The sequence below is a fragment of the Trichosurus vulpecula genome, chromosome 3 (assembly GCF_011100635.1).
Source record: "Trichosurus vulpecula isolate mTriVul1 chromosome 3, mTriVul1.pri, whole genome shotgun sequence".
Classification (NCBI taxonomy): Eukaryota; Metazoa; Chordata; class Mammalia; order Diprotodontia; family Phalangeridae; genus Trichosurus; species Trichosurus vulpecula.
In genome coordinates this window covers 49,942,364-49,968,914 of record NC_050575.1, presented here as the reverse complement: position 1 = coordinate 49,968,914, position 26,551 = coordinate 49,942,364, and the positions used below count along the sequence as shown (strand labels likewise).

The 26,551-nt window shown below is 42.0% G+C and overlaps 1 protein-coding gene and 1 pseudogene across 3 annotated transcripts in view; both read left to right on the top strand.

The window, feature by feature from the left end:
- Positions 1 to 26,021, top strand: part of DIAPH1 (diaphanous related formin 1) — an 83,108-nt gene extending 57,087 nt beyond the window's left edge. For all 3 annotated transcript variants that reach the window (XM_036749431.1, XM_036749433.1, XM_036749432.1), the window contains 10 exons: positions 5,060 to 5,158; positions 8,951 to 9,045; positions 12,618 to 12,719; positions 12,997 to 13,236; positions 13,367 to 13,496; positions 14,387 to 14,511; positions 14,728 to 14,892; positions 14,993 to 15,128; positions 17,590 to 17,676; positions 23,880 to 26,021. In XM_036749431.1, coding sequence (XP_036605326.1) covers positions 5,060 to 5,158; positions 8,951 to 9,045; positions 12,618 to 12,719; positions 12,997 to 13,236; positions 13,367 to 13,496; positions 14,387 to 14,511; positions 14,728 to 14,892; positions 14,993 to 15,128; positions 17,590 to 17,676; positions 23,880 to 24,037 — 1,337 coding nt within the window. In that variant the 3' untranslated portion in view covers positions 24,038 to 26,021. The remainder of the gene's footprint in view (positions 1 to 5,059; positions 5,159 to 8,950; positions 9,046 to 12,617; positions 12,720 to 12,996; positions 13,237 to 13,366; positions 13,497 to 14,386; positions 14,512 to 14,727; positions 14,893 to 14,992; positions 15,129 to 17,589; positions 17,677 to 23,879) is intronic.
- Positions 6,850 to 8,193, top strand: LOC118841178 (annotated as a pseudogene).
- Positions 26,022 to 26,551: the final 530 nt, after the last annotated feature.

Sequence of the window (26,551 nt, the reverse complement as noted above, 5' to 3'; positions counted from 1 at the left end):
TTTTGTCTGAAGCTAGGAATGTACTGAATATCCCTGAGTCCTTTATCTGTGTTCTAGGCATGAAGAATAAAAGTGGGAATTCTTCATATGGTCAATTTGTTACACTAGGGCTTGGGACCTAGCCTCCAGTGGGAACTGTTCATTCCCTACAGCAGCATTTTTAAGCCCATTCCTTATCTAATTGCTTCATGTGGCTCAGATCCATGAGCCTTGCAGTCCCTTTGATCTCATTGGAAGGCCTTCAGTTTCTACAGAGAGCTCCTGACTGTTTCTTCCATGGCTTCCATGATGGTGTCTTGGTACTGATCCCAAATACTGTCCCTTTATTTCTTAGAGTGATTTTAGGCTTATATAGTGGGTGCTATTACTTGATCCTGATTTAGGAGAGTCTAAGGTCGCGACTCTCTAGGCGGTAGAAACAAAGCACCCATAATGCTGACTCTGAACCTTTTTTCCAAACATACCTGTTTGACTTTTTTCTCATCTTTTCTCTATTATTCCATTTAGCAGTGAGGTGCCTGCCTGAATTCTCAGGAGTTGTGTCACAGGGAAACTAAGGGCATTCCCATGCTCCTAGGCATTGTCATTGACAGCATCCCAAACAGAGCAGGTATAATATCTACTGATAATAACTGACATTTATATAGCATTTTGAAGTTAAAAAAAAACAACGCAACACTTTAAATACATTATCTCCCTCCAATTTCCCAACAACCCTATGACGCAGGATACTAAAGATAATATCCCTATTTTGCAGATGAGGAAACTGAGACTCAGAGGGCTTAAGTGATTTGCCTCATTTTTAGATAGCTAGAAGGCATTAAAAGTGGAATTTGAAATCAGGTCTTCTGTACTCCAAGTTCACTATGCAAGGGAAGGTGGTGGGGGTGGGGGCAATGTTTGTGCCTTTAGCTGAGTTCCCAGTCCCAAGGAGGCAGCAGGTTAAATCTGTTCTCAGCAGTATTTACCCAATGTCCTGGGTCCTATCTGCTGACTCACCCCCACCTACAGTTCAGGCAAATCCTTGAGGATTTTGTTTCCAGGATGTCAGACAATCCTTTGCTCCCCCATTTCCTGTTTGTAAATTTCATTGAGAGGAGCCAGCAGCAGGAATTCCTGGGGAAATGAAGGCAGTGATGCTGGGGCTGGAATGATGGGATTCTTGCTCTGGGCAAGCCTCTTTTCCGGTCCGTGGATACTGGGAAAGTCTATTAACACAAAGTATGACCAAGCACTGGACTGGGGAGTCAGACATTCTGGCTTCTCAGTCCTTTTTACAACTCTCTTTTGAGGGTACACGGCAAAAATTTGTGTGTGTGTTGTACTGTATTTTCTCCTTTGTGAGGTTGGGGGTGGGGGTAAAGGAGGCCAAGGTTCTTTGGTAAAACACAGACTGAGAAATAAAGGAAGGCAGGTCCCCAGGTTGGACAGCAGAGGGTGTCCTTGTGCTTCTCTTCAGCTGCCTGGTTCTGCTGCATTCAGCCATTTTATAGAGATTGTTTTCCTCCCTGAATATCTCCATTTTGTGTTTGTGACGCAGAAAAAAAAAGGATTTAGCAAGGGAGGAGTCTGGGGTGGGAGGGGGAGGAGAGGGAGACAAGCTGAGGCAAAGCTTGCCTTTCTGCTCAGCTGCTGCTCATCAGGGACACACCTCTCTGCAGGCACCCGGCTTCCTAGGCAACAGAAGGAGCAGTGAGTCCCTTCTCAAAAAGCCTAAAGCAGGGAGGTGTTTGACTGATACATGCCGTCTGGCATAGCAATGTCTCTATCCAGCTAGATGCCTGTATACAGCAGAAATTAATATTCTGTGTCATACCCTCTCTTCTTTCAGGCCCCTCTGGAGAAGAGCAGTAGGCCTTTAAATCACAGGCTTACCTGGGAGACTTCATCTTCTGCCAATAGTATAGGAATGCCTTGAATAAGTAAATAATATATAAATAAATGCCTTGAAAAATCAGGGAAAGCAGATTGAATTCCTGCTAGGAGATGCTCCTAGCAGGAGGGGACTCAGGGACCCAGAAGGGATAAGCCTAGTTGTCCCCTCTTCACATTGAGGTACAGTATGCCATCATATTTTTCCACAGAAGAAGAAGTGGAAAAAAAGACAGGAACATTTGAGGATGGTGGGTGGTGTAGAAAAGATCGGCATTACTGGAGGAAAAAATAAAAGGTATAGCCTTTACCTCTGCCATCATTATAACATTCTCTAAAATCTAGAAAATGGTTTGTAAATCAGAACTAGGAGTTCTTTGTCATGGACCTAGGACCAGAAAGGGGAGAGCAGATATCATATACACAGACATCTTAGCCTATGAACTATGTAACATCTGGGCTCCTGCCACCTCCCAAATCCTTTCTTGTCCCTTATTCCTTCAGTGGTATTATTGTCTGTATTGTGAGAGAGACTCAGCGTGAGAGCCAGCTGTGTTGGCAGAACTCAGTGTTGCTTGTAGTTTGGGCTCTGCTAGGCTCCTGGTGTTGCTTTGATAAATAATAGTGAAATATCTTGGGAATAAGAGGTTAGGTTAGGTCTGACATCAGGAGGTCCCTGAACCCTACCCTCCTCATCTTTTTAACCTATATAATTCCTGAGAGTGGCTTAGGCTTATGGGATGAGCTGAGGATGTTAAGCTTTTAGCTAAGCTGCTTTCATGGTCTTGCTAAACTAGTCAGAAGTAGGTCAGTGACTCTGATTTTCAGCCACTGAAGCAAGCATTCTGCTTTCTAGCCCCAGGAGTGCACAGGCTAAGAGTGGGAAGCTGTAGGAGCTGATTTCCTGGCAAGGCTAGCAGTACACATTAGGAAGAGGGCATTAGGATCAGCAAAGCTTGCCTGGGGAGGCTAGATTTGGTCAGTTGCCCTATCTAAGAGGCTGGTGCTTTTATCAGCAAAGTACTTCATATCTATACAATAGGTCAGGGCTTCAGCAGCTGGTTGCTGATTCCACATACTGCCAGGGAGTTAGCTAGATGGTACAAGGCCTCTCTTCTCCACTGTGGGCTCTGGAAGAGTCCCAGGCAATTTGGGTCTTTGGCAGGAACACCCAAATAAAATTCCTCTCTTTACTGTTGCTCCCACATATCTCTGGATTTCTGTCCCTTGTAAACTTCACGTGATTTCTTGAACTAGAATCACTCAGCTTTTCCTCTTTCGATTCCATCATCAGAGAGGCATGATGGGAGTCCTCTATACAAGGTTGCTCTTCCTGCTCTGGTCAAGATGGGAAGTTGGAGTCTGAGCAGTGACAGAACTGTTATCTTAAGTGCTTTGCCATCCAGACGCTTTAATGAATTTTCATTTCCAGTAACAATTGTGATTTAGAGAGTCAGTGTTGAGGATACCCTTCAGAACTGACATGGATACTATCTTAGATCTTTTCCTTGTTACCAGATTAGGAGTTACATTCAAACACAGGTGCTGACACTGGAGTGACTGCAGGCTGTCAGAAATTCAGGGACACCCAAATGGCAGAGTGCCTAGAGAGAGAGACCAATTTGCCCTGCCTTCTCCACAATTTTCTCTTTATTGGGGAACAGCTGAACAAATTGCACTATGTTAGTATAATAGAATTGTTTGTTTTTGGTGGGGTGGGGTAGATATTTGGGGACAATTGTATGATTACGAAAGGTATAAATAAAACTTTAAAAGAATGTTACTCAATTCCTAAATATTAAGAAGTGAAAAGGGTACTGGACTTTAGTCAAGACTTGGGTTTGCACCCTTCCTCTGATACTAGTAGTTTGAATTGCGACAAATTCAGACCCATGATAAGTAAGGCAGCAATGGAGCCTGGATTCCGTTTACCACACTGCCTCCAGTTGATCTGCAAGAAGCCTTTCCTGGCTTCCTTTAATATTAGTGCCTTCCCTCTGAGATTACCTCCCACTTCCCCTGTCTGTGTCTCTTATGTTTGTATGTTAGTGAGTTCCTTGAGGGCAGGGACTGTTTTTGCCTTTCTCTGTATTCCCAGTGCTTAGCACAGTATCTGGCACATGATAAATGTTTAATAAATGTTTATTGACTTAGCTTCTCTGAACCTCAGTTTCCTCATCAGTAAAATGAGAATAATTCTTCTAGTATTTCCCTCACAGGGTTATTGTGAGAGTCAAATGAGATAATGTATGTAGTGTAAAGCACTTTATAAACCTTAAAATACTCATAAATATCATTTATTTTTGTTATTAAGTGCCTTTTGTGCTTATAAAAAGCAGTAGAAAATGCAGAACCTGCCATGAAGGAGTAGAATCTATAGTTGATTTGGTGATAGAAGGAATATAAACATGTGAGTACATAGAAGTACAGTTATCCCATCCATATTGCAGGATTAGGGGTGTTGCACCCTCCACTATCTGGAAAATCTGCATAAAATTTTTTTACCTTCTTTTTATACCAGAGAAGAAGTCTGAATTATTATGATATTAAAGGATATGTTCACATTATACAATACTATACATATATTTTATGCATTTCTGATTTACTAAACTTTTTCTGTGTCCTCTGTGGCTTCTGCAAAACTCCCCCCAAATTCCTATTTAATTTCTTATGTCCGATCCATGATCTGTCACATCTGTCTGTGATATATTGCAACTAAGATGGGGAAAGTCATGATGTGGAAGGGATAACTGTAATATATAGGCTTTAAAGAAATTTTCAAGACAGCTGTTTAAGAGGTATCGTAATAGGGTATTTTAATTGCCAAGCTTCTTTTAGGTTAATGTATAGTGAAGGAAAGTTTCTTAGAGGAGATGGGATTTGATTTGAATGTGGAAAGCTGAGTAGTATTTAGAAATGGGGAAGGGGGAGTAGTATTTACAAAGAAGTCATCCTTTCCCTTTCTCTATCTGTTTTATGGACAGGTTGTTATTTAGGCACTACAATTCCTTCTGTACGTTAACCATATTCACAGAGTCCCTGGGTGGTCACTTCCTGAATCTTTTGATTCGGAGGTATCACCGTACAAAGGCAGTTAGTAATGTCCCCAGCTCTTCTGTAAGTTGAAACTTCTCAGTGATGGAATTTGGTTTATTGTTAATCCTACCTTTCGAATCTTTCTCGGCAGCCAAGAAGGATCAGGAAGGTGGAGAAGAAAAGAAGTCAGTGCAGAAGAAAAAAGTAAAAGAGCTGAAGGTGTTAGATTCAAAAACAGCCCAAAATCTCTGTAAGTATAACTGTGATCCACTTTTGAAGATGAAGGGAAATAGTTTCCTAGCGACTCAGCTTCAGGTGTCCCTAATAATTAAAGTAGTCCAGAATGTACTGTCTCAGGAGCTTCCCCCTCCTTCCCTTGAATATCTTGGACTGAAAACTGGGTGACCACTTGTTAGGGATACGGTAGAGGACATTTTTGTTCAGGCAAGGGTAAACTAGGAGGCCTCTGAAATCTTTGCTATTTTTGAGATGCTGTGATTCTGGATTTGGAGTTTCCACCTACTTATTTCATATCCTTGTCTTTCTCATTGTACTGAGGACACTTTCTTTAAATGGAGGAGCCACTGGCTTAATTTTAGTCTGAATGAGCCCAAAGTAATGATTGAGGTTTATTCTATCCTAGTGTTCAAAAATTAATTATCCTCTCTGCTTCCAAAGTGAACTTTTGGGTCAGAAATTTCACTACAAAGCAAATAAGAGGTTGCTAGAGGTTAGGATGGAAATTGATTTGTGCATTTGAGAACATGCTGGATAGAAAGCTGTAATAAGCATATATGTAATTCCTGACCTCAGACTGCATGATGATGAAATATTGAACATTCGCTGAACAAGGCATCATGCTGGGCACTGTAAGGGCTGCAAAAAAGTCTAAGTGTAAAAGACAATTACTGTCCTCAGAAAGCTCATTTGAGAACATGCTGGATAGAAAGCTGTAATAAGCATATATGTAATTCCTGACCTCAGACTGCATGATGATGAAATATTGAACATTCGCTGAACAAGGCATCATGCTGGGCACTGTAAGGGCTGCAAAAAAGTCTAAGTGTAAAAGACAATTACTGTCCTCAGAAAGCTCATAGTGTAGTTAAAGAGGCATGCCATTCATATATGAAAAAATTGTAGTAACAATTCAACTTCACAAGTATGTATGAAGACAGTCTGTGTGAGGCATTATACCAACAACTAGAAATGTGAAGACAAAAAAAATGAAACTCCCTGCTTTCAAGAAGCATAACTCCAACATCTTCCATCTGACTACTTTCTTCACAATAACTCTGATAAGGAAACAAGACTCAGAGGGGTTGTGATTTGTTCATGGTCACACTGCTAGTAAATGTAAACTCCAGCCCAAGTTTCCCCAATGCAAGTCTAGCTAGTGTTCTTTGCACTCTCCTGCCCTAAAAGCGATACCACCAAATAATATATACTTTCCAAATGAGTGATATAGGTAGTAAGGGCTGTGAAGCGGGATCAGGTAGTTTGGCAAATGAGATTGGGTCTGGAACTTGAATGGACATGATTTAGAAAGGCAGAGAGGAGGAAGTAGGACATCCCCATAGCAAAGACCTGGTGATGGGGAAGGGACATTCAGGAGATGGCAAATAGATGGGTTTGACTGGCTTGGGAACTAAGGCTGAACAGATTGGTTGGAGTCAGATCATAGAAGTCTTTATATTCCAGGACAAAGAGTTTGGACTTTTATCTTATAGCTAGTGAAGAGCCATTAAAAGGTTTTGTGAGCAGAATAATGATATGATAAAAGCAGTATTTTGGGGATATTTCCCATGTTCCCCCTGGCCACCATGTTTTCTGACTGGGCCCAGCTTTGGCTTCCCCCATAAGGAAATGGCCAGAGAGCACCAAGGAACCCTAGGGCCTTCACTATTACAGAGCCCAAGCTAATGAAGCTGGAGGGAAGCCATGGTGTCTGCCAGTAACTGGCGGTCCAGAGTGAATATCATGCTGGTGATGGCCTTCAGGAGCTTGGTATTTGTGCTGCTTTTCATTTTTGTGAAGAGGCAGACCATTCATTTTGCTATGAAGTCTATGAGAGGCCCTCATGTCCCTGTGGAGCACAGCACTCAAGGATCTGAAGGAAGAGATTGACATCCGACTCTCCAAGGTCCAGAATGTAAAGTATGAACCCCACCTTTTTTTTTTAAATTCCATAATTTAACCCATTTATTGTTGGACTACTGGGCTACAGATATTTGATAAGAAGATTTTGCTGGCCTTTCAATTCCTTCAGTCTTCTGATGGCAGATTTGACTGTGACTGCAGAGGTGTATTGTAGGTCCATGCGCCAACAGCTAATGTTTTCATACAGGATCCACAATGCCAGATACCCAAAGCCCATCTTTTCATTTTGGTCTCGCCATAGAAGGAGCAGGTATACTTGGCATGCTGGCTAATCTCAATTTTCTTCACCATTTTTCTGAGGGATGCATCATAACATGTTCCATATTTACCAACAATTCCAATCTTCTTGGTGTGTTTAGCCATGTTACCAGTCGCAGGGCGGGAGCTCTGAGAGGAAAGAATGTAGTGCGAAGGCGTGCTTTCAGAGCCTGCGACCGGAAGTGAAGGTTGTGGAGTGAACCCCAGCTTCTTAAAGAGGATGATACCAGACTTTTGCAGCTGGAGGCACCAGGAAATCAATTGCTACAACTACCTGTACAGGATGAAGGCATTGGATGCCGTTCATGCCTCTGAGATCCCATTCCATCTTTGTTCCGTGAAGCTCTTATCTGCTAGAGTTTTGAAACACAAATACCTCCTTCAAGGGTGTCTTCAAAGCTCTCATTGATGCCCTGCTAGATGGCTGTGAGACAGCTCGATATGGGACTACATCTTTGGCTAGACTGAATATCTACACTATCAGGAAGCACTGGTTGAACTGTCTGCCACTGTCAAAGCCCATGGTGAGACCTCCCAGCAGCAGCACCAGTAGGCAGTTAAGGACACAGTCTTGTGAGTAGAGCACCAGACCTGGAGTCAGGAGGACCTGAGTGCAAATCTGGCCTCAGACACTTGACACACTGTGTGACCTTGAGCAAGTCACTTAAACCCCAGTTGCCTTGCCTTCCCCCTTCAAAAAAATAAAAACAAAACAAACACAAAAGGACATAGTCTTCTGAAGTTTCCTCCCCAACAACTATCCAGGTCACCTATCTGCCCTCCAGCCAGAAAAGTAAAAGAGCCACACACTTCCTAGAACTGAAGAATTTTAAGGATAACTACAACACACTAGAGAGCACCTTCTGACTGAATTTGGGGATAGCTATGGCTGACAGGGCTCCAGGAAGAGAATCCAGTCTCGGTACCCAGGGATTTTTCCAGAGCAGGGGACACAGCAACACTGGACAGCATTGATGTCATTATACCCAGAATTCTTGAAATGTGTGCCTTGGAGATCTTTCCTTAGTTTATCACTCTGGTCTCTTAGAGAACTTAAGTTCCATGAGGCCCTCTTTCCCCCTCTAATAGCACTTTTTATTTTCTAATAGCATTTTTATGGAGTTGAATCCACATCTTTTTCCTGTCTTCATCACTTCCTGCTTACCCCAACTTGTTTTTGATTATGATTATTTTTTGCCATCTCCCGAAGTCAGTTTTATCTTAAATAGGTTAATGGGGATGGGGGAGGGGGTACTTATGATGTTAGATGGAAACCACAGAGCTCCTATCTTACTTGGATGGGAACTGTAGCCCATGGACGTCTCATTTAAAGTTGTGGAGTGAAAAGGGCAGATGGGAGCAAGGGTGTTGTACTTAAACCAAGCCCTGTGGAGATTTGTGTAGTTTTTAGGGCACTGCCTTGCCCTTTGCATACTGTGTGGATCAAGATGTGACTGAAGAGAATTCATACTCCCCCAGTAAGTCATTGCACTGGTCTGACTTTATAAACTGGTTATTTAATAAAAAGTTGTAAAAGCAAACAAGAAATATACTAGCAGCACTATATAGGATGATTGGAAGAGGAAGAGAATGGAAGGAATATTTGTTTCTCATTTTCTGGCAGCAATCTTCCTGGGTTCTTTTCGTATGCCCTATCAGGAGATCAAAACTGTCATTTTGGAGGTGAATGAGGCTGTTCTTACAGAATCTATGGTGCAGGTGAGTAAGACGATAGTTTAACTGTATTGGTCTGGTCTGATTAATTAATTTTATTTTTATGCCCGTTGATTGGTATTAGCATTGAAATATGTAAACAAGTGCAAAAGAGGAAATACTAAAACGGTACAAAAGTTATTGTACATGTAACTATGTACTCTGATAGTTAAAGAGTGTGTGTGTGTGTGTGTGTGTGTGTGTGTGTGTATGTGTGTATGTGTATACACATATAGGAGATTGGGGTTAAGTGACTTGCCCAAGGTCACACAGCTAGCAAGTGTCAAGCGTCTAAGAATTCAGGTCCTCCTGACTCCAGGGCTGGTGCTCTATTCACTTCACTGCTTAGCTGCCCCAGGAGTATATTTTTATTAACTTAAAATTCCAGTGTGGTCAACATTAATTATTTTGTTGTTTAATATTGTTTTTCTTTATGTAGATGAAGGCACTGGGTGTATATACTGTTGTTTTGGTTCTGCTTTTTTTTTTTTTACTATGCATTGGTTTAGATAAGTCTTCCTATATTTTCTTTGCATCCTTTATGTTTGTTATCTGCCATAGAGTAATAATACTTAATTATATTAAATATTATTGCATAAAAAAATGATTGAGGAATTCAGAGAAACTTGGGACTCAGTATATAAAGTGATGCAAAGAGAAATAAACAGAACCAAGAGAAAAACATTCAGTTATTGCACTCATATAAATTTAAATCCCTAAGAGAGAGTCAAACTATGAAAAACTTAACCAATGAAACATATATTATAGGTTATGAAACATGACTTCTCTTATGACAGCTAGGAAAGAATTATATGTTGTCAGGTATGGTCACTGTCTTCTGTTTTTGCTTAGTTGTTTTTCTTTGTTGGAAGGAGGGTAGAGAGGAAATAAGCATTTGTTAAGCACCTGCTGTGTGCCAGGCATCGTGCTAAAGCCCTTTACAAATGTCTCATTTGATTTAAACAACAGCTCTGTAAGGTAGGTGCTGTTGTTACCCCACCTTACAGTTGAGAAAACTGGGGAAGGCAGAGGTCGAGTAACTTGCCCAAGATTGCACAGGTAGTAAGTGCCTGAGTGCAGATTTGAATTCAGTTCTTCTTTACTCAGGCCCAGTGCTCTCAGTCAGTAAACATTTATGAAGCACATACTATGTGCCAGGCCATTATGCTGGGGATACAAATGCAAACAAAAACAAAGATAGCCCTTGCCCTCAAGAAGCTTATAATCTAATGAGGGAACACAGCCCATAAAAGGAAGCTGAAAAAATGGGGTCAGGAGAGGAGTGGTACCTACCAGGGTTATGAGTTCTACAGAAGTCTAAAAGCAGTGGAACTAGTAGAAAATGGGACTAATGATAGCTAACACACATGTATGTATATCCATCCTACTATGTGTCACTATACTAAGCACTTTCCAATAATTATGTCCTTTGATCCTCACAGTAACCTTGGGAGGTGGGTGCTGTTATTATCCCCATTTTTCAGATGAGGAAACTGAGGCCCAGGGTCACGTAGCTAGTTAAGTATCTGAGGTCAAATTTGAACTCAAGTCTTCCTGACTCCAGGTTCAATGCTTTCTCCACTATACCTAGGGTTCAATTTGGGGTTGACGGTAAGGTTGAAATGACTGTGATGTAAAAATGAAAGACAGTAAAATGTATTTTGAAAATTCCAGTAGAGTGTACATTCACATATCAAAGTTTATTCAAACATTCTCCACATATTGTAGACTCAGAGTTTGTTTTCAGTTTTTTGCTGTTACAAATAATGCTTCTAGGAATATTTCTATATAGCCAGGTCTTTATTTCCTCTTTCAACAGTGACTTTAGTATCAGCATCAATAGGACAAAAGATAACATATTTTTTATCAGAAAGTTTAATGTAAGACTTTCCCCAGTCCATATAGTTCCTGCTTCTTCTAGATGCAATGTTTTGAGCTGTGCAGAATCTTTTTTTTTTTTTAGAGAAAAATTTGTCTCTTTTTGTACCTTATAATTTCCTTTGAGTCATGACTGATTAATTTTTTTTTCCTGAGCATGGTTGCCCAAGGTATGGTTATAGCTGCTTTAATTTTTTATAGTATGACATTTTATAATTAAGTAATTTATACATTTGGAATTTATTATGGTGTAAGGTACTAATTTGTTACCATTTTCCCACCAAATTGCAATTAATTTTTATTCCTTCTCCAGTGATTTGTATTCTTGGATTTATTGAATACTAGACAGTTGTATGCATTTGGTTCCTAATCTTGTTTTTCTAATCTTTTTCTATTTATACCCAGTATGAGATTGTTTTAATAATTAGAAATTTGGTGTTGATAATTCACTTTCCATTTTGTTTCATTATTTTCCTTGATATCCTTTATCTTGGGTTCTTACTTTTAAGTTTTCTTGTTTAATAGATATTTTGGTTGGTATTAAATCTACAGATAAATTTGAGTGTTGGTTCCCTGCCTCTTTTTAATATTAACATAGAAGAAGCAAAATATTGCAGTAGAGAGAGAACTGGCCTTGGAGCTAGGAAGACCTGGGTTCAAGTCCTGCCTCTGGCACATACTAACTGTGATTGTGAGCAAGTCATTTAACCTCTCAGCACCCTGAGCAACCCTATTGAAACTCTAAGTTGCAGAGAATGTGTCCAACTGCTTTTGTGGAGGGCATTACTCTCTTGGAGCCCTTTCCACTCAGGTGAAATCCCAGGTCCCCTACTTCATATTAAGTACCTTTCCAGTTGTTTAGTTCTTTTTTTTTTCATAGACAAAAAGTATTTCTAGTACTGGCTAGATAAATTACTTCCCAAATATTTAGTACATTTTAAATGGTGGTCTTTATTTTGTAACTTTTCTTGGTTAATAGTTTTATTTAGGAATATTAATAATTTTGCGTGGTCATTTTTTTTATCCTGCTATTTTGGAGAAGGTATTTTTTTTGTCGAGTCTCTTGGATTCATCCTGTCATATCCCCTTTGCCATTTTAAATTCTAATTTCCTCTTTTATTTTATTACTATTGATAAAATTTCTAAAACTTGCCCCCCAAAAATAATGGCAAGTGGAGGCATCCTGCTTTCATTCTACTTATGTTACCTCTTGGTTTCTGGTAAGTTTTTTGTTGTTTCCATGCCTATTTTTTTAGTGTTTTTTTTTAAATCATAAATGAGTATTAAATTTTTTGAAGTTTTTTTGTGCATCTATTGTCATTGCATGGTATTATTATGCTAATTATTTTTAATTATTGAACTATCTGCACTCTTGGTATAAATCCAACTTGATCATAGGTTTGTTTTTTTTTTTAAGGATATTATTGGGTTAGAGTATTTCCTATGAACTTTTTTATCTTTTGAGTTGGCTTTCTCATTAGGCGGGCAATCTGCTCTCTAATTTCTTGGACATTGAATAGGATCAATAGGACAATTTAAGAGATATGCTCAGCCAAAATGAGGCAGACTAAACATCTCCCCCCACTTTTCCCTCCCTTCTTTCCCTCCCTCTTCTTTCTCCCCTGCCCCATTTCTCTCTGTCCCCTTTTCCCACCTCCTCTCCCTATCTCTTTCCTTCTCTCTTTTTTTCTTTCTTTCAGAATCTCATTAAGCAGATGCCAGAGCCAGAGCAGCTAAAGATGCTGTCAGAACTAAAGGACGAATATGATGATCTGGCCGAGTCAGAGCAGTTTGGTGTAGTGGTGAGTAAGGCCTAAGGCAATAGGCTCTTTACCCCATTGGAAGAAGCTGTCTTTCTATCGATATCTATCCACTTACACATCCATTTTGAGTGACCATTTCATTCCCTTCCCCCCTTGCTCTGTCTTAAACCTGGACTTAGTATTTTTCTCCTTTGCTCTGCTTTGAGATTCTCTTCTTGATCAGTGTTTCTGAAGCCTGCCTCCCTTATTCTCATCTCCTCCCTGTTACTATTTCTTTGCCTGGCTATGCTCCAGCCCCCTTTGTCCTTCCCACCAGATGGGCACTGTGCCCCGCCTTCGACCCCGACTCAATGCTATCCTCTTCAAGCTGCAGTTCAACGAGCAGGTAGAAAATATCAAGCCAGAGATTGTTTCTGTAACAGCTGCTTGTGAAGAGGTACGAAAGAGTGAGAGCTTTTCTAGCCTCTTGGAAATAATCCTGCTCGTGGGCAACTACATGAATGCTGGCTCCAGGAATGCTGGTGCCTTTGGCTTCAACATTAGCTTCCTCTGCAAGGTGAGAATGGGAGTCAGAACAGAGAGAGGCCAGGGCAGGTTTCTAGGCCTTTGGGCCAAATAGTAGGGGCTACAGTCTGCTGAGGGTAACTCAGATCCATTCACCTGCTCACAGACATTCTTATTCTCAGCTTCGTGACACCAAGTCCACTGATCAAAAGATGACACTGCTGCATTTCTTGGCTGAAACGTGTGAGAACAGCTACCCTGAGGTCCTCAAGTTCCCTGATGAATTAACCCATGTAGAGAAGGCTAGCAGAGGTGAGGACAAACTGGGGGGAGACTATAAGGTGGCATAGGGGGCTGGCAAGTATGTGCTTAGAGAGGGATGTAGAGATTATTTGGTTGTAGAATGCATTGTCTCAAGCTAATGAATACATTTGGGTCTAGGAGTGATATTGAGGGGACATGATCCGTAGTGAAAATATAAAGTGGAGAGGGGCTTCTGTGTATGAAATTGAGGAGAATATTTAGCAGCACAATGAAAAGAAAGTTTTCTGGAGGAAAAGCACTTGTTTTTAGTCTAAGACCTCAACTCTCTTGGTTTTCCCATTTAGAAAACATAGACTTTCTTGGCAGAAGTTAAGACATCACTATCTGAGAAGAAGGCAGAGAAAATATAGCCTTCTGCTGAAGGAAAAGCTGATTCTACCACTCATTTTCTCTGAGAGTGGAAGTAATCCAATATATTGTACAGGTAGCACTTGTCCTAGTTACATGTTTCTGTGCAAGTCTCCCTTCCTCTAAACCCCATTGCTCTAACAAGCATAGGGCCAAGACCACAGGGCCTAAGAGTCAGGAGCTCAGTTCATTCAGTTAAACATGTATTTGTGGACCATTTCTGATTTTTTCTAGCACTGTAGTGTTGGGATTTGCCACATAAATTCATAACACAATTCTGGTCATCAAGATAGATGCTTAGAGTCTTAATGGAGAGATAATACTTGCACACAGTAGAGAGCAATTCAAAGGTATGTCAGGCCAAATACTAAGAACTACTGCATTAAATGTAATCGAGTACCTGAAGCAGTTAGGAAGGGGAAACTCACTGACTTGAAGAGTTGCTGTTCTAGGCTAAGATTCTTTCAGGGCTGTAAGTTCATTTTTCATTGAAGCTATAAGTTCATTGTTACCCCATCTATCTCATGCAGTCTCAGCTGAGAATTTACAGAAAAACCTGGATCTAATGAAGAAGCAGATTTCAGATGTAGAACGAGATGTTCAGAACTTCCCAGCTGCCACTGATGAAAAAGACAAGTTTGTGGAGAAAATGACCATATCCTTTCAAAGAGTGTGAAGAGGGGGAAAACTCAAAGGGGGATAAACGGGAGATATTGTGGGGCTCTAGAGTAAGAGTATGGAACACATTTTAGTGACTTCTCTTGAGGCTAATAGGTGATGCCCTCCACTCTGGGAGTGTGTAGTTGAAGAAGAGTCTAAAGAAGCAAGACTATTAGTTTCTTGGTCCTGGTCCTTTACTCTTTGGCCTCACAGCTTTGTAAAGGATGCCCAGGAACAATATAACAAGCTGCGGATGATGCATTCTAACATGGAAACCCTCTTTAAGGAACTAGGAGGTTATTTCCTCTTTGATCCCAAGAAAGTGACTGTGGAAGAATTCTTCATGGACTTAAACAATTTCAGGAATATGTTTCTGGTAAGCAAGCAGTCTTTGCCTCCAAACCAAGAAGACCTGGTGGGGGTTTTTCTCCCAGAGATTAGCTCAGTTTGCTTAATGATAATTTTTTTACTCATAGCAAGCAGTTAAGGAGAACCAAAAGCGACGGGAGACAGAGGAAAAGATGCGTCGAGCAAAGCTAGCCAAAGAAAAGGCAGAAAAAGAACGATTAGAGAAACAGCAGAAGAGAGAGCAGCTGATAGATATGAATGCAGGTATGAAGGGAAAACAAGGAATAGGGAGAGGGAGAAACAAGGAGGATGTTCAGGAGTTGTGGTTTGGGCAGAGAAAACGGCTGACTTCTGAGCTGGATTTTTAATAACAGCCTTTGGCACAGTTCCTCAGATAAATTTTGTGTTTGCTCTAATTTTCTCCACTAGATTTCCAGTTTTTTCTCTTTTAAAAATTTTTTTCTTTGTACCTTATCTTCTTAATCATACAACCTCTTCCCATTCATGTTCTCTTGTGGTGACCTTGGTGTTACCGTAACACATGGCTCCTCCTTTCTGCTTATTCAGGAGCTCCTCTGGTCTCCTCTCACACACTTCAGACCTCTTGCTTACATTATCTCTAAGATGGCCTCCCAGGCCTCTGCCAAGTCCTTTGTGGCAGCAGTACCTGCCCTGCCCCGCCCCCCCCCTCCCGCCCCTTAGTTCCCAACTCTTTCCTACCCCACACCCTCCTTATCACCATGGCTTGGAAAGAGTTACAGAGTATGGATTTACAAACCATAACACAAACACACATTTTTCCCAGGCAGCATCCGTCTTTTACTCCCAGCAGCATTCCTTTGTTGAAACATATGGCTCAAGAACTTACACACACACACACACACACACACACACACACACACACACACACACACTCACTCACTTTTGCTACCAGAAACGTTCCTTTGTTGAAACATATGGCCTCAATTACTGCCCCTCTGTTTCCTGCCTCTGCTGTATTCCTGCTCTTGATTCCTTTCCTATTCCCTTCCCCCACCTCTAACTGCTCCTGTTGGTGACTGCAGAAATTTAACTCTTAAATTGAAATTAAATTTAACATTTTAATCAGTATCCAACTGAATTTACCTTACTATCTCTTCTCCCCTCCCCCACTCCCCTTGGCTGTTCCTTCCAAGGGGGAGGGTTAGGGGTAATGCCTCTGAAATTCGAGGCCTAGTAAAGTTCAGCTACTTAAGAGAAACTGAGTCATTTATGCCCTATTAAAGCCAAGGTTTTTGTTTTGTTTTTAAAGAAAGACTGACTTTTCCTGATCCTGTACGAACCTGGTTTGTTTGGAAATCGATTTTAGAACCTTATTTTTCTCTCAGGACTTCTTCCATCCTCAGCACCTGTAGAAAACAAACCCCCATGACAGCCTAGCTATCAGATCCTAAAGGAAGAAGCAGTAACAGCCCATTTCTTTGCCCTTTTCCAGCCCAAAGCCTTGTAACAAAGCTTATGCCAAGTCTCAGCCCAACTAATTTAATTTGTCTTTCATCATCCCAGCTATTCTAGCTATAAAGTGAGGGTCATAGAAGGTGGTCAGTCTTAATCCTGTCCTCTGATATTTGTCTGTGGACTGGAACAGAATTAGAAGCATATTTCCCAGGACATTGTAGGTACTGGGGGTGGGAGGGTATGTGGTATAGTGAAAACAACATATAATTGGGAATCAGAATACTGGTTCAAATCCCAGAACTTGGGGAAGTCAGCCTCTTGGGACTTGACTTTTCTGATGGTTAAAGTGAGGGCACCTCTGCCATGCCTGCTGTCTTTGATCCCTTTGATCCTTTATCCTTGGCATACATGTGGTGTTAGGATTTGGCCCAGGCAGCAGGGGGCGTGATATCCCTGTGCCCTGCCATCCTTTGGCTAGCAGTTACGCCGGAATATAGGTCAGCTGCATTGTTCGTCTTGGGCAGGCAGGTGGCGCTTGGAACACTTAGCCAGAGCCTTGGAAATGACAGCTGTTCCTGGGGATTTTGCAGTTTCAGGTTTCACCACCCAGGAGTTGTTGCCATGGAAACAGACCTGGGCCATGAGCAAGGATTTCATGTTAACTCCTTGTATACCTACAAGGATTGTTCAGTATCTGCAAGAGGGCCTAAATGGAATGTGACTCCCTGGGGGGAGGGTGTTGGGGAGCGATACCTGCTTGTGGCTTCCTGCCTGTCTTCCCTCTGCAGAGGGGAACACACCCCTGCTGCAGACATCTAAGCAGAATGCCTTGAGGGATTGGGGGAAGGGTGTTTTAGTTCCTTTCTACGATTTTAATCTTAGTCTCTGTGGTAAAGATCAGCAATTCTTTGTCCTGATGCCAGCTAAGAAAGGAATGAGGCTGGAGGTGGGGTATACCTTGAAGGAAAAGAGCCCAACTATGTTTGCCTTGATAACTCAAGATCCTACTAAGGGGGAAGCAGTGCCCCTTAATTAATTAAAGAGGTTTCAGTGCTGAAACCTCTTATTTCAGTAACCTCTTAAGGTAATGTGTAAATATGCACAACTTAGATTTTGAGGCCCTTCTGTCTTTCTACTCCCATCTGTCATTGTGGTTTGGAACCATATGGAGCAGTAGAGGCCAAAACATTTTCTGTGTTGTAGGGGTTGACAAAGCCCAGGCTGCTTGGAATAAGAGGCTATTAGCATATGAACCATTCACTCCATATCCTACTTCACTTCTTTACAGACGGTGATGAGACTGGTGTGATGGACAGTCTCCTGGAAGCCCTACAGTCAGGTGCAGCATTCCGAAGGAAGAGAGGACCCAGACAAGGTGAGTGGGGGAATTGGTAGTGATTCTATGTTGATAGCTGTGAGGTTTCTTTGTTCCAGAGTTAAGGGCACGAATCCTACACATTGGAAAAAGGATTAGCCAAGCTAATCTGTTGATGAAGAGAGCTAGTATTGGCAGTCTGTGAGTAAAGAAGCTACCCTACTGGAATCTCCTTAACCTAGAGAAAGTCACCTGATTATCAACACCTAGAGCTCATCTGCTAACTTGGAGGAGAGCTCTGGTTTCACTTCTCCCTTCTTGGAGCAAAGATCTAAAACAAGGGAGGTGGAAGGAAGGCAATTTGTTTCTGTGGATATATAAGGAATTTGTACACAAATGTGTAGTCAGAATTAGGGTAAGTGGAGGGAGTGAAATGATCAGATATCTGAGAGAAGGCAGGGACAGATATGACCAACTCAAAGTTTGGAGCTCTCATATCTCTGTTTGAGAGTTATCTGCTCCAGAAGTGGGCTTTCCCACCACACCTTTCTTTTGGTGGTTTTAAGTGTACAACATTGAACTAGAGTACCTGGGGAAAATAATATAGCCGAGGTGAGGTATGAGGAGGTATGAGGAGGATGAATAACTAGGGAAATGGAGAGAGGCAAAGGGACCTAAAGTGAAGGATAGCCAGGGCTCCTCATCTAATTCCTCTCATCATAGAGAGGCACCAGGGCTGTAGATGCATCACCATGTTTGAGATGTTTTCTTAGGATTGATGATGCTTTGGTATATGAGCAACCGAATCTTAGGAATTGTGTCCTCTTTGCCAGAGTGCAAGGAAATGGCAACTGAAGGCTTCCTTTAGCCATAGCCTCACTACTAAAGAGATGGGTGTTGTGCTGCTTCCTCTCTGGACATTTTATGGTCCTTCCTGACCTCATCTTTAACCTTGGGACCATCCTGGAAAAGAATGGAGCCTATGTGCATACTGCCACAGTAATTAACGTAACCAGTTCCATTCAAGTTGGAGCATGACACACTTGTTACCTTTTAACAAGTTAAAGCGCTCTAGTACCTGTTACAAGCTAGAGGGTTTATTAGAATTGGGGCATGCAGTAATAGATATACTTAAGCCCAATCCATATTTTGCAGGATAGACTTTTAGGTCACCAAGAACTAACCCAGAAATCTGATCTCCATTGGTTGGATTGGAACTGTTTATCATCCCTTACCATCACTTCAATAGCCAGAAATGGAATACTATAGAAAATTTAATTGGATGCTAGAATCTTTGGTTATAGCACAGTCCCAACACCAATCATGTTCCTTTAGAACAGAATCCCTAGAGCCTGAAGTAAAGGTGAAATTCATTGGTATGTTGATTTGAGGGGTAGGAGGTAAGAGGGGACAGAATTTTCCTAAGCATTTTCTAGCTCTCTTCAGCCTGGGTCTAATGGATATGACCTTTGGGTGGAGTGTTTTGCTGAATGTTTGGGTAGGGGGAAGGCAGAGCATACTGAATCAGTGCTGCTTGGACCTTGCCTGTAGATTCACACAATATTTTTCGTCAACTGGTAGACAATAATACCTACACATCACATGAAGGATACTGTAGCTCTACAATAAACGTCTCAAACCATTCTTACATACAGTGCCCTTCAGATTTTTTTTTCTACTCTCATCTGTGAGTGTGCTGGCTACTGGCTTCTGTGGAAAATTCCCATTTGACCCTAGAGAGGCATGTCTAGTAGAATACACTGGAATCCCAGATGCTTCCCAAATGTTTCCTTTGTATAGATATGCAGACCACTGGTGGCTTCCCTTGGCTCTGTTTTCTACCCCTTGTTGGAGTAAGAATCCAATATTCAAGCGCTAAGAAAGAGCATTCACTGGAGCCTTAGCCCTCTATGAAAAATGAATTAGTTGACAGCTCTTTTAGTTCTTCCTGTATAAGAGGTTACAGGAGAAATCAGACACTAGGTACAAGAAGGTGAGGTGTTTATATCCTTGAGCAGAACCATATGTTTGAGAGTAGGCATGGACTAGGAGTCATATCACAGAGATAAGTATGGTGATTCTACTTGATGGTCCTCTGTCCTGTAATCATCAATGACTTCCATTCTTTAGTGAGTCGATAGTCTCTACTTTCATACGATCATAGGGATCCTCACTGAATACATCTATCAGAAATCCTTAGGAAGGTTCATAGATCTCCCATTTTTTGAGAGAAATGTGACACTTGGGTACAACTCTAAGCATTACAGTGGAAAGCCTAGTAGACTGGTGGTCAGGAGTCCTGGGTTCTGGTGCCAACTCTACTTCTTACCTAACTGTGTTACCTATGACAAGTCACTTAATTTTCTGATTTGTAGAAGCTCTGTGGCAATCTAGTTATAAGGGGATACAGAGGATTAATAAGCTTCATTCTTTAAGATGATGGCTCTACATCTTCCCTCTATGGTTTCCGGCCTATCCTTTGAGAGCCCACCCCCTTCCTTCCCCCCCATTACTGCCTGCCTTTTTGGCTGCATCATCTGGCTTATTGCCTTGAACAGAGGCACTGCTTATACATCTTCCTCACAGGCTTGGTCTGTGACTGCTCATTCTCAGGGAGGCAGCTGTCCCTATTCAAAGACACCATCAGCTCTTCCCTAGAATGTAAAGGAATGGAAAAAATCTACAGGCCTCTAGGGAGTGACCATCATACAAAGGCCTTTTATTGGGTATGGGGGGAAGTGGTCTAGGAGGGAGAAAGGGCGACTTTCAAGGCCAGTTCATTAAAAGCAGAACCAGGCTGCTGTGTTCAAAAACAATGTTCAAAAACAGTGTTCAAAAACAATGGCTTAAGTGTAGAGGGGAAGAATCTCTGTGATTGTCCTGCAGGAACTTTTTCAGGCTGATGATTGAGTCAGTTTGTGGTTTAATGACTCAACTTTATTTCAGTGTCTGAATTGTAGCCTCTTGTACTGGCCATCTGCTCAATGGCACAAGAGTCAAAAGAAGAAAGAAATACATCCCCCAATTCCCTTCTTCTTCTACTCCGAGACTTAATTCCTAACTCTCTCAGCTCCTACTAATTGGCTATAACTAGACAGAAAATGACAGTGAAACCCCTGTATAGTCCAGAAAGGTCTCTTTTCTACCCTCAGATAAAATTAGGAAGTAGTAATGAAGTTGCCTCAATGGAACTTTTCTTTTTTCCATATTTTTAGAGTATTTTGATAAGAAGAGAATACCCATAGAGCAAAAATAGGACAATAGATATAATTAGGAGTTTATTAGGACATGAATGAAATTTTTAGTATAACTGTGGCTGTCCTATCTGTCCCAGTTTCCTCTTCCCTGGGAGGAACTGATTAAAAGGCACACTTCCTTTAACTAGTTCCCATTCTGTGTTCTATAAAGTCCTTTTTCCAGCTCATTAACCCTTTTCCATCCCCCACATTGTGTAGCTGCTTCTTGCTGACTTTTCCCCTTTTTGACCTTTCTTTCTTGTCGGTATTAATATTAAATAATTGTTAATATGAATAAAATTGCATAAGGGAGAACCTTTTCATGTATTCAATATACTTCTTTGTACCTTTGTCAAGCTTTTAGTTTTCCCTGGGCTAAAATCAACTAGCTAATGAGGGATGGGATCGGGCAGTCCCCTTGATCTTGGCTGTTCAAGCTACTCAGCATTATTATAATGGACAAGATGGAGTAGGAGTAAGGATATTTAGGTTCTGTTGCCAGAATTGATATTAGCTTGCTATGTGACCTTGAGTTATGTTGTGTCCATCCCTAGTGCTTTAGCTTCCCTAATCTTAAATGAAGAGTATTGCAGACCCCTTATTAACTCCTAGCATGACTTAAGAATAGGTGTTATCAGGGCAGCTAGGTGGCTCAGTGAGTAGAGCACCTGCCTTGGAGTCAGGAAGACCTGAGTTCAAATGCGGCCTCAGACACTTGACACACTAGCTGTGTGATCTTGGGCAAGTCACTTGACCCCAATTGCCTTGCCCCCCCCCCCCCGAAAAAAAAAAGAATAGGTGTTATCTAATGTATAAAGCATCAAGAATTCTTTAATATCTGTGAATATTTGTCCTCAAAAATTTTCCTAGGTAGAGGCAGCAGTCTTATTCTACAGAGAAAGAAGATGAGGAACAAAGCATTTCAAAATGGTTCAACTTTTAAACTTTGACTCCTATACTCCTGCCTCCTATTTTGACCAGACCTATCTTCGCTAACAATAGCTGCCCCAAACCACCTGACAAAAACTAGGTTATTTAATCCCTTTGAATCTGGCCTTTATTTTTCCTGAGTTTAGAGTCAGAAATTTTACCTTACCTGTGTCTTGTCCTCCAGATCTACAAAGAAAAGGGCCTCATAGGAGCATTACCTCACTGCTAGAGCTTGGCCTCAAGTCAGACAATGATGTGGTTTTTGAGCCTCTTTTCTCCAGAAATGAGAAGTGGGCCAGAGGGACAAAAAAGAACTACAGAGGAAAGGGTGACAATTCTGGGCAGTTTTGCAAATTAAAGGGGTTCCTGGAACCTCAGGTGGAGAAAAGGAAATGGAAAGGGAACGTCTATAGAAAAAAACAATATAAATCAGAACTTCTAAGGAACTTGGTGATCTTGTCCAGTAAGTTGAAGACTCCTACAGGAACTCTTTGTAGGGAAAAAAAAAATACCAAACTCTAGAGAGTGTTCATTATCTATGGAACTCCCAAGGCATTTATGCCCCACACTGCCTAGAAAGTGATAAAACTCAAGTCTAGCTGAGAACTGCTTTTGGGAAATGTGTTTACTCTTCATTCTCCTCTTGTTAGACAGTATTTTGTGCTAGTAAGTGGAAGAAGAAACGGACACTTCTGAGCTGATGAACTGGGACCATGTTATGTGTGCTCCCTACTCTGCCCCCATTGGTAGTTTCTGCATGTGAGAAGAACAGTGGGTTTGGGTGGTGATGAAGACTGAGAGCTCAGCACAGCAGGCAGCCACAGAAATGAAAGAAGAGGGGGTGGTGCTGACTTGGGCTTTCTAATCCTGTTTGGCTCTCCCTCAAATAAAGATTTTATGCTACTCCAGAGAGGGCAGAAATTCTAGGGGTTATCTCATACATAGATTAGACCAGACTCTATAGTTTCCTCAGGTTCTTTTCACCTGTTGGTACCATGATCCTCTTAGCCACCTCACTGTGTTCCATCTTCCACATTGCCTTCCTCTGACCTCTCTTATTTTCCCATACTTATTTCCAAATACATGCTGTTTGTACTTAGAGGTCATGGGAAGGGATGGTAGTCACAGAGATGTGTGGTAGAGGAGAACCACCTTTGTGTCCTAGGGACATGAAACTGTGAGAAACAACCCCTGCAGACCTTGGAGCCTATTTGGAAATTCTAGTGGATAGAACAGGGAGAGAGGGTGCTGTCTATGGTTATTGGTGTTAGCATTTGGGGTGCTTCCAATGGCAGCCTTGGGGTTGCAACTGGAATGGAACATCATCATCTTTTGGCCTCAGATTGCTTTATAAAAGGGATCTGGTCCATAGAAAGAGTCTGTGGATAGATTTCAGGGGGCCTGTTATATTTAGCATTTCCTTCCTTCAGTTATAAACATTAAAAAACATTATTCTGAGGAGGGGTTCATAGGCTTTACCAGACTGCCAAAGGGGCCCATGGCACCAAAAAAAGAAAAAAAAATCCCTGCTTTGTATGATCCACCTAATGCACATTTTGTAGTTGGCAGATAACTCTGTCTGCCCTGGCTTATCTTGAAATAAGATCTATAGCTTCAGGATCACAGTGTTCATCATAAAGCAGGTGGGATTTTTGGAAGTCTAGGCCTTTTTTTTTTTTATTCCTTGAGGGCGAAAGCAGTTAAGAAAGAATCATCTCCATGCGAGGTGTGCATGTGCTAGGGAAACACAGCCCTTCCTAGTGCTTCTGGCTGTGGCAGATCCTCTGCCACCTGCAGAAAGCTCCTCCAGGCTATGGGGGTGCTGTCCTGGCTGTGTGATTAGCTGAACATCGAACTGACAAAGACTGAATATAGCTGTGACCAAGATGGACTGAACTCTCTTGTCCCTCACTTGACCATCTTGTCTTATTTCACTGAGAGATTCGTCCTCTCCACTGTTGACTCATGTTATTCCACCTGCTGTCCGGAGTAGTACACACGTTAGCCTAGGCCTCAATTGCGTCTCTCTCTCAGAGATTGAAGGGGACAAGGAACCAGGTTTTCCCATGACAATGTCTCACATCCATTCTCTTACAGCCAACAGGAAGGCCGGATGTGCAGTCACCTCTGTACTCGACTCACAGGAGACAAAGGATGATGCCATGACTACATGTTCTACTAAGGTGCCCAAGATGAAAGAGGGAAGTCGGAATATACACGATGAAAATAAGGAATTGATTGGTCATGCGAGCTAGGCCTGGGCTTTGCAGCAACACTGGCTGAACAGCTGAGCCCAAGGCAGCCCTGCCTTTGCAGCATGAGCCTAAGGGGTCAAGTGGATTTTCCTCTATGGCAGCCAACCTTCCCTGCCTCCTTTCTTTGGCCTGCTGCTCTCTGTATAGTATACACAGCTTTAGCTGTCTGGAGGCAAGAAGGAAAGGGCACCGTGGAGGAAGTCCTAGACACCCATTCAGCATTGGCTGTTGCATTACCAAAGCAGGGACCATCTATGCTGCCTTAACCCTGTCTTTCCTTTGTTATTGTGGTGCCACACCTCAGGCGGTACCTAACCTGCTTCCTCAGTCCCTGGCTCCAAAGGGGCTCACCCCAAGGTCAATCTTGCTGGATTCGTGTTTTCTGCTGTCTTGTGCCCTGCTGTGGCTTCTCTAGCCCTAGGAACCGCATGGGGCTATTGAACTTTCTGACCATATTTTTGTATCTCCTATCATTGCTGCCATTCATGCTTTCTTCTCCCTCTCTCCATTTGCTATTTGCTATTTATTGTTTATGGGGAGGTGTTGGTTGCTACTTCTAGAGAAATGAGGAGCAACTCTCACCCTCATCCCACCCCCAGGGAAAGACCCCTCTTCCTAGCTTCACAAAGCAAAAAGAACTGGACCACTATTATCCAGCTATGGCATGAACTAGAGCACTCTAGAGTCTGGGATTGCTGGACAGGGCATCAAGACCGGACAGCCTCCCCATACCCTCAGCTTAACTGAGTGTCCTTTCTTACTGTCCCTCCCTCCCTTTGTCTTTTGCACTTGCTCCCCACTGCTTAAACCCACTGCCCTCGTTATTCTTAGGGCCTTGGCTCATCCCCACCTGAAGTTTCAGCTGTTGTATGGCTGCACAAGGCCCCCATCCTCTCCAAGTCTCCAGGGAAAGGGGAGGCAGAGCCTCCTGGCTAAGAAATTGTTTTGCAAATGGATCTATTTTTGTATAAGATGTTGTTTTTTAGAAAATATACAAAAAAACCCCTCTTCCCTGTTCCCTGGCCTCTCTCCCTCCTGAATGGGAGAGTTCCTGGAATTTCTCCCCTTCATTTATCCCCAGAGATCAGGACCCACCTCACTGCCCTCATTTGAACCTGTCTGATCAGCAGGTTCAAATTTCAAGCCCAAGCAATAGTTCTGGATTATTAATTTCTGAGATCTGTGGGTAGCTTGGTACTTTTTCCCTGACCAGACAAGGCCAGGCCAAGGAGCTGAGAGGACCAAGGTACTGCTGAGTTTTTTTATAAATTTAATATATTTGAAGAGCCAAATGTGCAAATGCTAACTGGGTACCACCATGGGGGAGGAGAGAGGTCTAGATTAAGGGTTGGGGGGGAGGGTGGAATCATGTTAGTAGGGTGCTCTGGAATCATGTGAGTAGGATGCTCTGTAGGCACTGTACCCTCACCGTACACTGGATACAATTTCGTGCCATATCCCCTAGCAAGGTGAAGCTAGAATTCCCAAATGCAGGGAATCATCCTTGCCTTCCTCATGTCCCCTTCACTTCCTTACTTAAAGATAGGAAGAGGAGAGTGGGACCCTCTTAAGTTTAATCCCAGGAATGGTAGTTGCTGGGACAAGGGGAAAGGTTAGGAGGAAGGGCTATAGGAGGAAATCTAGAGGCATCAAGGGCAAAAAGGGAATTCTGGGAGTTGAGGAGGTCCAAAATCCTGGGCTTAGGATTTGGGGCAACAGCAGCTGCTATGACAACTTTTTTTGGATGCTGTGGTTTAGGGAGTACTTCCTACTCCCATTGTCCCTCCCTGCTGGCTGACACTTGGACTTTGAGCCTTTCTTTTTTAAATCACTTTTGCTAAGGTGCATTTGATAAAAAAAAAAAAAAAGTAAAGGGCAAGATACAAATCTATTTCCCTCGCCTTTCAGGCTTCTGGGACATGTCATCGCCTCTGATTTGTTGAATTTATTTGTTTCAAACTGTTAATAAAGCATTGGAACGGTATTTGCTGCAGTCTCCTTTGTGAGGTTTTGGCCTACTCCTCTTCTGTGCCTCAAATATACAACCTTCCCTTCCCAGTCAACTTGAGAAAAACCAAGGGCCTTCTCCCTCCTGCTGGGTCAATAACAAGTTTGTTGCTTCCCAGTCACCAATTCATATCAACAGTATTAAACACTTCCTGTGTTCAAAGAGTGCAAGTCTGGGAATACAAGTATGAAAAATGAGAATTCCTGTGCTTGAGCTTGAAATCTAATAGGAGGTTGTGATGTGCACAAATAAATGGAGCACAATGTGGGATATTAATAAATGAATGTATATAAAGCTTTAAAGTTTGCAAAAGAGCTTCATGTGTGTATGTGTGTAGACACACTCATTTGGACCTCACAACAACTGAAGACTGGTCTAGTAAAGTGTCAGACTCAAATAGAAATGGATCCCTGTGAATAGCATGTTGATGTAGAAAATGACAAATTCACATTGTGTTGTATTTTTATTTTGTTAAACATTTCCCAATTACATTTTAATCTGGTTAG